The sequence below is a fragment of the Mandrillus leucophaeus genome, unplaced genomic scaffold (genome assembly GCF_000951045.1).
Source record: "Mandrillus leucophaeus isolate KB7577 unplaced genomic scaffold, Mleu.le_1.0 Scaffold980, whole genome shotgun sequence".
Lineage (NCBI taxonomy): Eukaryota > Metazoa > Chordata > Mammalia > Primates > Cercopithecidae > Mandrillus > Mandrillus leucophaeus.
This window is the reverse complement of record NW_012110697.1, coordinates 524,153-535,711: the sequence shown is the minus strand read 5'-3', so window position 1 is coordinate 535,711 and position 11,559 is coordinate 524,153. Positions and strand designations below refer to the sequence as shown.

Sequence of the window (11,559 nt, the reverse complement as noted above, 5' to 3'; positions counted from 1 at the left end):
AAGTTTTTAGATATCTTAAACAACTTCGATTCCTTTTAACAAGAAAATTGCATGAAATTCTAGGTCACTATTAATGAAATTTCCTAATCAATATTTATTACATGACCCAATGCATATATTTTACTCTTCTTTTTTCATATGTGCAGGTTTTTCTTTATCCCGTTCTTCTATTTTTAAGTTAAACTAACATTTTAAAACAAAACAAAATGTTGAAAAATTTTAATGAATTAAATTATGCCAAATGCTAAGGCACTAATAAAGGTGCTATACTATTCTCTCTTTGTTCCCTTCTTCTTCACGTTACTTTTCAGATGCATAAAGAGATTTGATAGAGCCTGTACAAGAGAAGAGGTTAAGCTCTGTGCAGCTCTAAAAATAAGTGAAAAAATTATATATTTATGTATAAGGAAAGGAACGCTAACATTCATGAGGTTTTCAAGAGGGCCTATTATACTCCATAAAGCCTGGGAATTGTATCTCACACCAATTAGAATGGCTATTACTAAAAAGTCAAAAAATAACAGATGCTGGCAAAGTTGCAGACAAAAGAGAACATTTACACACTGTTGGTGGGAGCAGTTAAACCGTTGCAGAAAGCAGTATGGTGATTCTTCAAAGAGCTAAAAACAGAACTACCATTCGACCCAGCAATCCCATTACTGGATATTTGCCCAGAGAAATATAAATCATTCTACCATAAAGACACATGCACACAGATGTTCACTGCAGCACTATTCACAATAGCAAAGACATGGAAACAATCTAACTGCCCATCAATAGACTAAAGAAAATGTGGTACATATACATCATGGTACATATACATATGCAGTCATAAAAAAGAATGGACTCATGACCTTTGCAGAGACATGGATGGAACTGGAGGCTATTATCCTTAGCAAACTAACACAGGAAACCAAAGAGTACATGTTCTCACTTATACGTGGGAGCTAAATGATAAGAACTTACGAACACAAAGAAGAAAACAGACAGTGGGGTAAGAAGAGTGAGAGGAGTGGAAAAGATAACTATTGAGTGCTGGTCTTAATATCTGGGTGATAAATATGTACGACAAACCTCCATAACGTGTGTTTACCTATGTAACAAACCTTCAGAGGTACCCCCAAACCTAAAATAAAAGTTAAAAATAAATACATAAGTAAAAGATTTTAAAAATAAAAGACAGAAAAAAGAGATTGGGAATTGTATTAGTCTTCAATTCTGCTATTTCTGCAAAAATTATACTGGATTGTAATGGTTTTCTGTGCATACACAGAATCTTCTAAATATTTTAAAGTGTTTTTAATAATCCACTGTGTTACTCTGCAGTAATTTGCTGTTCTTTTCTCCCATTGTTGAGTATGTGGCTGTGGTTCCCTTATAGGTAGCACGGCAATGAATGTACCTCCTTCTCAGAAGCTTTTGCTCCTGGGATTAGGTTGATGGGCCTCTAATGTCACTAATGAAATGGGATCTTAGATATTTTCCAGCTAGGATATGACAGCTCCCAATAAAATCAAGTCACTAAACCTTTACTGCAAGCAAGGAGCCATTCTGGAACATAAAGACTTTAACCTTGGGTAGGAAGCAGGCAAGTAGAAGTCTTCAATTGCGTCATAACTTTCACTGAGGCCTCCAGTGACCTGAGAAAGTAATTGTGAGTGTCAGAGCCTTGTTCTTCCTTTTCTTTCTCCAGCAGCACGCTTCATCTACTCAGGAGAGTGCCTACGCAATCTGACTTGACAACTTCCAGAAAGAAATTGGAGCAACAGGGGTCTCAGCAGGGTGGTCTTGGGCCAAACAGTGAAAGCAGGCAGGCTTACCCTTTCTTCTTCTGCCCTCTTCAACTTTTTCCTGGTGTTCTTACCCACATCCCTCACCACACCACACCCTTTCATTCATCCTTGTCCAAGACTTATTAAGTATATACAGATAAGCAATCCAGGGAACTTGCATTCATTAAGAGAAACCCAGAAATTCAAAAGGACTGATGCTCTAAATCCGGAGGAATAGAAAACAGGAATTGGGCAGCTGCCAGCTTTCTTGCTTTGCTGGAGTATTCTGGAATTTGATGGATTGAGGGTTCTGGACACAATGCCCAAAGTCCCTTCCTTGTTGTGCTGGGTTCCTATTTCTGTTCTCAGCACTGACTCAACAGCTGCACAAGAGCTCGCCATGTTGGCTTGGATTACACCCTCTCACCCAGATCTCCGGCAGTTTGCGGGCAAACCTCCTGAGCAGCCTTGGGTGATGAAACCTATCGTGGTAGCAGGAGAATGGGACTGTGAATTCTCAATCCCCTATCCCCACCCCTTCCTTCCTCTCTCAGGGCCTTAAAGTCTAGCAGAAGGAAGCACAGCAGCAACTGACTGGGCAGCCTTTCAGGAAAGATGCAGCCACTCCTGCTTCTGCTGGCCTTTCTCCTACCCACTGGGGCCAAGGCAGGTGAGTGACCACCCCCACCCGCAGAGGCCTGACATCATCCCATAGATTCTTGAGCCAAATTGCCTTGTATATCCCAATTCCGTACTGTTGAGCAAGTTATTTGAATTCGTATTTCCTCAGTTTCCTCATCTATAAAATGAGAATAATATTAATACCGACTTTGCGGAGTTGCCATGAGAGTTAAATAAGTTAGAGTACTTAAATGTCTTGGAATTGCCCGCACACTGTAAGTGCTATAAAAACTTGCTTTGTATAAATAATTCGGCAGCATGTGTCAGAGTTTACCTAGGAGGTAAGAATACAGCAGTAACAGTACCATCAGCTCATGTCTAGATTTTTAAACACCAGTCCCACCTGGTCTTGAATTGGACTCAGAGGGCTCCGGGAAGCTCCATGAGGATGAAAGTATAAGGGAACTTCAGGAACAATCCTGTATTTACAGCAAAGCATCTCCTCAATACCTGAGGCTGAAGCTGGCCTTGCCTGGAACAAGGGTTGTTCTCCCTCTTTTGGAGAGGAGAAGGGAGCTGAGGCCTAGGGTGGGGAAAAGAGCTCCTTTCAAGACAGCAGTGTTTCCTGTAGAACCCAGGAGCCCCCTCCCAATCTGGTGCCCCATAGACTCCAACCCTCAGCACCATCTCCTCCCTCTCCTGCACCTTCTCTCCTGCCATCTCCATCTTCCAGCCTTTCTGGAGCCACCAATCTGGTACCCACACTGCAGGTTCAGCAAGCATAGAGTTAAGTGCCAAATGCTTCCTTCCAGGGGAGATCATCGGAGGCCAGGAGACCAGGCCCCACTCCCGCCCCTACATGGCGTATCTTCAGATCCAGTCTCCAAGAGGTCGGAACAGCTGCGGAGGGTTCCTGGTGCGAGACAACTTTGTGCTGACAGCAGCTCACTGCTGGGGAAGGTGAGGAGTTAAGTAGCTTCCTGGGCAGCCAGGAACACAGCCCTGGGGAGCTCTTCGGAGCATCCATCTGAAAGAAGGGTTGTAGCAACCAAAGGGTGAAAGAGGGACCAAGTGAGTCTTTGCGGGAGGGAACAGGCCAGTGTAAACGAGGAGGAAAGGAGGATATGATCAAAAAGAGCAAGAGGAAGAGATGGAAGACACATATTGGGGCTCAAAATATAAACTCAGGCTATTTATCAATTTAATCCGGGGCAGCAAACCTGAAGGCAACTACCACTCTGTCATCCCTAGCTCAGAGGTGCTGAGAAAGAGGATACAGCTGAGCCCCTGGGCCCTCCCATCCCCTCGATTCTGGTTAGCTGCAGTCTTGCCCTCCTGGTGCTGTCCGCCTACCCTGCAGAGCTGGTGGACCATAGCTCCTGCAGCCCAGACCTACCTCTTGCTTTTGCAGTTCTATAAATGTCACCCTGGGCGCCCACAATATCCGGAGACGGGAAAACACCCAGCAACATATCACTGCGCGCAGAGCCATCCCCCACCCTCGATATGATCAGCAGACCATCCGTAATGACATCATGTTATTGCAGGTACCACCTACCTGGCTCTCTGGCTCCTTCCTAGTGTGTCCAGGAACAATGGAGGAGGAAGTGAGGGCAAGGCTTCAGGGTAGCGGGGAGGATATGGGGCGTGTACTGCACCAGCGACCCCTGAGCCTTGGCTGGAGGCCCCAGCTGAGCGGGAATGCCTACATTCTTCCTCCAGCTGAGCCGAAGAGTCAGACGGAATCGAAATGTGAGACCAGTGGCTCTGCCTAGCACCCAGGAGAGACTGAGACCCGGGACGCAGTGCACTGTGGCTGGCTGGGGCTTGGTCAGCCAGACGAGGAGAACAGACACACTCCGAGAGGTGCAGCTGAGAGTGCAGAGGGATAGGGAGTGCCTCCGCCTCTTCGCTTCCTACGACCGCGGAAGGCAGATTTGTGTGGGGGACCGGCGGGAACGGAAGTCTGCCTTCAGGGTAACGCATGGGCATTGGCCAACACACCCCGGGATAGAGGGGCCCATGCAGAGCCAGGGCAGTGCGAACAGATTCCATCCCCACAGCCTCAGCCTGGGGGCCAGATCAGGGTGAGCTGGGGACTGATTTCCCCATCAACCTGGTCTCTGGGGGAATAGGAGGAAGACCCACAACATATACATAGGCAACATTCTCCTGGAGAAGGGGGAGGTACCTTGACTCGGATTGGGCTGGAGACAGTAACACAGGCGGAGCTGAAGTCCAGCGACCAAAAGGGTCCAGAGGCTTGGCTCTGCACCCCACCAATCTTCCATCTCACACGCACCCAGTAGTTGAAGGGGCCCACCCACCCCTGCCTTCTCTGAGAGCCCGGAGCTCAGGGCAGCAGGAGCAAGGAGGCCTGTCTCAGTCTCCCTTCCCCTCTCTACCTACAGGGGGACTCCGGAGGCCCCCTGCTGTGTAACAATGTGGCCCACGGCATCGTCTCCTATGGAAGACGGTCAGGGATTCCTCCAGGAGTCTTCACCAGGATCTCAAGTTTCCTGCCCTGGATAAGGAGAACAATGAGAAGCTTCAAACAGCTGGATCAGATGGAGATCCCCTTGTGACTGACTCTTCTTCTCGGGGACACAGACCAGCTCCACAGGGTTGCCAGAGCCTTAATAAACGTCCCCAGAGTATAAATAACCAATTCCTCATTTGTTCATTAAACGTCATTCAGTACTTAGTTTGTTTGGATTGCTACAACAAAATAGCACAAATTGGGTGGCTTATAAATAACAAATTTATTTCTCACAGGTTTAGAGGCTAAGAAGTCTAAGATCAAGTCACTAGCTGATTCAGTGTCTAATAAGGGCCCATTTTCTGGTTCACAGACAATCATTGTCTCCCTGTGTCCTCATATGGTAAAGGGGCAAAGGAATTCTCTGATGTCTCTTTTACAAAGGACCTAGACCCATTCAAAGAGCTCAGCTCTTACGACGTAATTACATCCCAAAGGCCCCACCTAATGCCATCACATTGGGGATTAGGTCTGGGAAACATAGGGAAACACTGTCTCTACACAAAATTTTAAAATTAGCCAGGCATAGTGGCAAGTGCCTGTAGTCCCAGCTACTTGGGAGGCTAAAGTGGAAGGATTACTTGAACCCAGGAGGTTGAGGCTGCAGTGAACCATGCACTACAGCCTGAGCAACAGAGCAAGACCCCATCCCAAGAAAAAAAAAAGACTGCCAGGCCAAACAGACAGAACTGAAATTCCAAAAAAAGACCTACTTTAGTGTATGAAAAAGGTGGCATCTCAAATCACTGGGAAACAATGGATTTTTAATAAATAGCATTAGAACAACTAGATAGATATTTGGAGGGGATGGAAGGTATAATTGGATCCATTCCTCACACCATACTTCAGAATAAACCTCAAATGGATCACAGATCTAAATGCAAAAACATTAAACCATACAAGCACTGGAATAAAGAAAAAGTAAAGAGATTTGCTTCTTTAAAAATAGTTAATGAGCACCCATGTTCATAACAACACTAACCACAATAGCCGGGGATGGAAGAACCCCAGCATCCATCACCAGCCAGCATACTTGTCCTAAACCCTGTGAAAGAAAATAGACTCTCAGGACCCAAACCTCACTATTCCAAAGGGAAAGTTAAGCTTGGGAACTGACCCACGGTAAAAAAAAAATAAATAAATAATAAAAAATAAAAATAAATAAAAAATAAACTGCTTTCTATTTATTTCCAAACAGCTATAATCCATAATCCTGTGGCATCACCTCATTTCCTCTACTTGCTTTTCCACATGTTTACTTTATCTTGTGTAAGATGTAGATTTACTGAGACTAATTAGAACCTCACAAGAACATAACCATCTGCCTCATGTCCTCCTCTCCCATTTTTACCTTCCTGCTTGCCCTTTCCCCTTTAAATACTGAAGTTCCTAAAACCCTTTAGGCAAAAGCACAGGTCATAGATGCTCCTGTGGCTTATATTTTTTCCCCTAGTGCATCTTCAACCTTGACTAAATAAACTTCTGTTAGATTGAGACCTATCTCAGTCACTTTGTGGTTTATAACCCTTCCTTACACTATACCAACCCCACTGTATGTATAAGCCAGCATTTTCCTCACCAATGTGATGAAGATCTGTCTCAGAATTTTTGATACTCTGAAGGTATATAAAACATCTCACAAAATGTTGACCAAAATAACAATACATTTGCCCTGAAGATTAGCCCATGACTGTCTACATCAATATTATATTCAAACAAAAGATTACTGAAATCACATAATTTAAAATTAAGCTTTAAACACTTTCTGAAAGTAACTACACAGAATCATCCAGGAAGTTTTCCTAGGTAAGTAGAAATATTAATTACTCCTTTCAGTGTGACATTTACTATCTAAACTTTTGCAGCTTTCGTAATCTTAAATGAAATAATCCCTGAACAGACATTTTATCAAATCTAACAGGCTATATACGAAAATGCTTTGGTGAATTTGACCATTATTTTATGTGTATCTCTTATCAGAAAGTCATTTGTCTAATATTCAGTGTAAGCCATTTATCAACAAAATTTTAATCAATAATACATCTTTAACAATCCTCAGTCATTCTCTCTGTATTTACTAACTGCCTACTCATAGGAATTATCTATTACTGGCATACTCTGGGGGTAACAGTCTCATTATTAAATGTTTGCACTGACAAATGGAAAGAATACTTGCTGGTGAAGAGAAAGAAGGAGGGAACAGTAGTAGAAAGGTCCCCCATTCAGCCCTTCTTCCCTGTGGCATTTACTTAGAGCCTCAGAGCACTGCCCAGTCTCCAGACTCAGTCCCCAGGAAGCCCCACGGGCATTCATCTCATCTTCAGGTCTTTCTCTACCAGTCAGTACTTCCAAGGCAGCTCTTTGTCTCTGCTACCCTGCTGAAAAGGTCTCTACAGACCCCAGGGTACTCACCTCCAGGTGACCATCCCAGAAGCCAGACCCACCACTTCTAACAAATCTGCACTCTTCCCTACTGAGTAAACCTCATGAGCAGAACTTTGGCAAGAAAGTGTTTTGCACAATGAAAACCAATGCAAAAGAACACAATTCTTTCTTTTTCCACGTGCAGACTTTGCACATTAGAAGCCTTACCAATTTGAATGGAAAGTCATAAAATTACGGTAAGCTCAGGCACAGACACCTCACTGGGAACTTCTTCCCCAGCCCAACAGCTAAGGCAAAAAGGAGAAGGATTGGGTCAGATGATGATATTTCAGAAAGAGAAAATCTTTCTCCTCTCTCTCTCTCTCTCTCTCTTTCTCTCTCTCTCTCTTTCTCTTTCTCTCTCTCTCTCTCTCTCTCACACACACACACACGCATTAACCCACACTAAGCCATTTTCCTTTTCAAACAACTAAAGGCCAGAGAAGAGGGGAGCAGAGGAGAAAGAGTCTGTGTAGACAGAAAATCTGAAGATTCTAAGTTGGGCCCTGCCTCTTCCCATTCCATGTGGAGTCTTCAGAGGTCCTACCTGCAAGGCCAGGACTGTGTCTGACATGTACATGTAAATGAGAAATCGCTCTCTACTCCAGAATCTCAAGTGTTGCTCCACAAGATTCTGCAGTTGCCTGAAACTGCTACTCAACAGTACAAAGAAGGACATGGATGACTAGATTCTTGCCAGTGTGTTTTAGGTGAGACCAGTGTTTGACCCTCTTGCATTTATTTTAAACAAAAAAGTTCTAGAGACTTTTAGTTTAAAAGAGACTTTAAGTTTAAAAAACTTAAAGGAAAAGAATTGGGTCAGGTGATGATGTTTCAGAAAGTAAGCAGGTGCTAATCACAAATGCAAGGCAATGTGGTATGATGTTCAGGCTCTGTGAAGACCCAGAATTCAACCACAGAAGAGAACACTACTTCTGATTAACACCAAAGTCCCTGAGAGCCCCATTCATCCCATCTGCAAGTCCAGGACTTCCTTCTGGTAAACGTGGTCATGTCGACTCAGCAACTGCCTAAGAACATGTTTTTTGCAACACCCTCACCATAGACATTCCTGCGGGAGGGAGGAGGCACATGGTGAAAGTTTACATCTTGAGAACCAATAGACCAGGAGGAAACTGATGGTCACTGAGCCTGCCCCTCCTCACTTTACCTGTTGGGTTGAAAAACGTGGAGGAAGGAGGCACAGGTCACTCCTGAACTAAGCAGCCTGTAGAAAATATGCTGATGTTCCTGATCCTCTTAGATTTTCCTCTTCCCTCTGGGGCTAATGTAGGTAACTGACCATCCCCACCCTCAGAGGCTTGACATGTGGAAGATTGGTACTTCCACAATGTACTAATCAGGCTACCTCTGAGATCCACCTTACTTCAGTCATACCCAGGAATTTGCTGTACTCCAGCTCCATTGCAGAGATAATACTCTGAAAAGACAGAAATAAAAATTTCTTCCAAAGGGCAATGATGAGTCATATCCTTTTCATGACTCATCCACTTTGACCAGAAAAGCGATTTCTAATTAAGGTGGCACATGATTCTGGTAGAAAAGTACACCTGAAAATAAGGGCTATAAATCCCCATTCTCCAAACCCAAGAGCGGGCAGCTCTAGCCCAGGAGCTATCATCTGGATTAAGGCTGGAAGAGATATCTTATACTCAGATTCCTAGACATCACCTTCGCCTTGTCTCTGTTCTGCTAAACTACTTAGCTCTACTAGGGCAGAAGCCAGACTCTAACTGAACCAGCAAAGTGTTCCCTCATCACTGCTTCCTGGCCTGATGGAGATGAGCCCCAACAAGGCCACTTCCAGCCCATTGCCCCATCTCACTCTGATCTGCAGTCCTTTGTCCTCTCTCCTCTTTATCCCAAAGGCTGAGTGCCTTAGGAAGATAAATCTGTCCTGGTGTTCAGATTCCATTAGAAACTCTCTTCTCCAGCTGTGGAACACACAGCACACCTTGGGACTGTTCATTTGTGTATCCAATAAACATTTGTAGAGTATTTATTACATGCCTGACTCAGGATGAGGTAGAAAGAAGCCAGAGTATTCTGCCCAGTGTATCATGTTTAGGTATTAAAAGACAGCCCTATCCTGGAAGTGAGCAGGACATGGGGTCTGAAAAGCTTTGAACAAAGTAGCAATCATGGTAGGTCAGAGTGTTTTCCAGATTTTCTAGGATGGTCTATTCTGAAGATAGATGCCTTTCCCTTAATATGTATTTGAAGTATATTTGACCCAGAGCAATGACTGAGCTCCTTCATATCTACAGAAAGAGATTGATAACTAGGCAAGGAGTCAGGTCATGCTCTAAGCCTGCCATGATGCCCATAGAAGACAGGAGCCTCAATCTCAGTGTGCCAGATTCCCTGAAGACTGCTACAGACCATTCCAACCTTTTAATGACCAATTTTTCAAGCCACAGGGAATTTCTTTCTTTTGTGTTCTGTGGACACAGAGATAAAATTTGTGTTTTGGGGGAGATCAAATGGGGTGAAGAAGCCAATTCACACTCCTCACCCTACATAGTGATGGAAAGTTCTAGAAAAAAAACCAGATAGGATGAGATATTGGGGTTTCCTGGTACAAGACAACTTTGTGCTGACAGTAGCTCACTCTCATGGAATGTAAGGAGCAACAACTGGTCCTGGATTTCCTGGGAATTCCTAGCACCGTCCAAGAAACAATAGCGCAGGAAAGTCCCTGAGTGTGGAGCCAATGGCTAATAAGGATGTATCTGAGAATCTCCAAGCTGGCTCAAAACAAATATGGGATGCAGGATTGAAAGGTATGGGAGGGGCTGGGTGGCAGGGGAGGCTACTGTTGAAATGATCATATGGTTTTACTGCGTTATGTTATTAATATGGTGAATTACCTAATTGAATTTTTAAAATATATCTGGGAACTACAAGTGCAGATTTCTTACATGCCTATCTATGTTGCATAGTGGTGAATCCAGGCTTTTAGCTTATCCATCACCTGAATAGTGAGCACTGTACCCAATAGGCAGTGTTTCAACTCTCACCCCATTCCTAACTACCCACCTTTTGTAGTCTCCAATGTCTATTATTCTATGCTGTATGTCCATGTATATCCGTTCTTTAGCTTGCACCTATAAGTAAAAACACGTGCAGTTTTTGACTTTCGTTTCTGATCTATTTCACTTAAGATAACGGCCTCCAGTTCCATCCATGTTGTTGCAGAAGCCATGATTTCATTCTTTTTTATGGTTGAGTAGTATTTCATGGTATATACATTTTCTTTATCCAGTTCTCTGCTAATGGGCTCTTACGTTGATTCAATAACTTTGCTATTGTAAATAATGCTGCAATAAATGTGTAAATACACTTACCTTTTTTATGTAATGATTTATTTCTCTTTGGTTCAGTACTATTCAATAGTGGGATTGCAAGATCAAATGGTAGTTCTACTTTTAGTTCTTTTGGAAATCTTCATACTGTTTTCCATAAAGATGTACTAATTTACATTCCCACCAACAGTGTATAAGCATTCCCTTATCTCTGCATCCTCCTCAACATATGTTGTTTTATGACTTTTTAATAATAGCCATTCTGAATGATGTATGATGATATCTTATTTTGGTTTTAATTTGCATTTCTCTGATGATTAGTAATGTTGAGCATTTCTTCATATGTTTGTTTGCCTCTTATATGTCTTCTTTTGAAAAATGTTTGTTCACGTCTTTTACACACTTTTTAATGGGTTATTTGATTTTTTTCTTGTTGAGCTGTTTGAGTTCCAGGTAAATTCTGGATATTAGCACTTTAACAAATGCGTACTTTGCAAATATTTTTTCGCATTTGTGTTGGTTGTCTGTTTACACAGTTTATTGTTTCTTTTACTGTTCAGAGAAGGTTTTTAGTTTAATGAAGACTTACATCTATTCTCACTTCTGTTGCATTTGTTTTTGAGGACTTGATCATAAATTCATTGCTTTGGTCAACATCCAGAAGAGTATTTTTCTCTTTTTTTTCTAGGATTTTTATGATTTCAGATATTACACTTAGGACTTAAATCCATCTTGAGTTACCTTTTGCAAATGGTAACTCAAGATGGATCCAGTTTCATTCTTCTGCATATAATTATTCAATTTTTCCAGCATCATTTATTGAAAATAGTGTCAAGATGGCCGAATAGGAACAGCTCCAGTCTCCAACTCCCAGCGC

At 42.9% G+C, this 11,559-nt stretch overlaps 1 protein-coding gene across 1 annotated transcript; it reads left to right on the top strand.

Annotated features, from left to right (window-relative positions):
* The first annotated feature begins 2,350 nt into the window (after positions 1-2,350).
* CTSG (cathepsin G) lies at positions 2,351-5,061 on the top strand. The gene is made up of 5 exons (XM_011971025.1): positions 2,351-2,442; positions 3,206-3,353; positions 3,805-3,940; positions 4,116-4,370; positions 4,805-5,061. The coding sequence occupies exons 1-5, from the start codon at positions 2,388-2,390 to the stop codon at positions 4,976-4,978; spliced, it is 768 nt and encodes a 255-aa protein (XP_011826415.1). The 5' UTR covers positions 2,351-2,387; the 3' UTR covers positions 4,979-5,061.
* Positions 5,062-11,559: the final 6,498 nt, after the last annotated feature.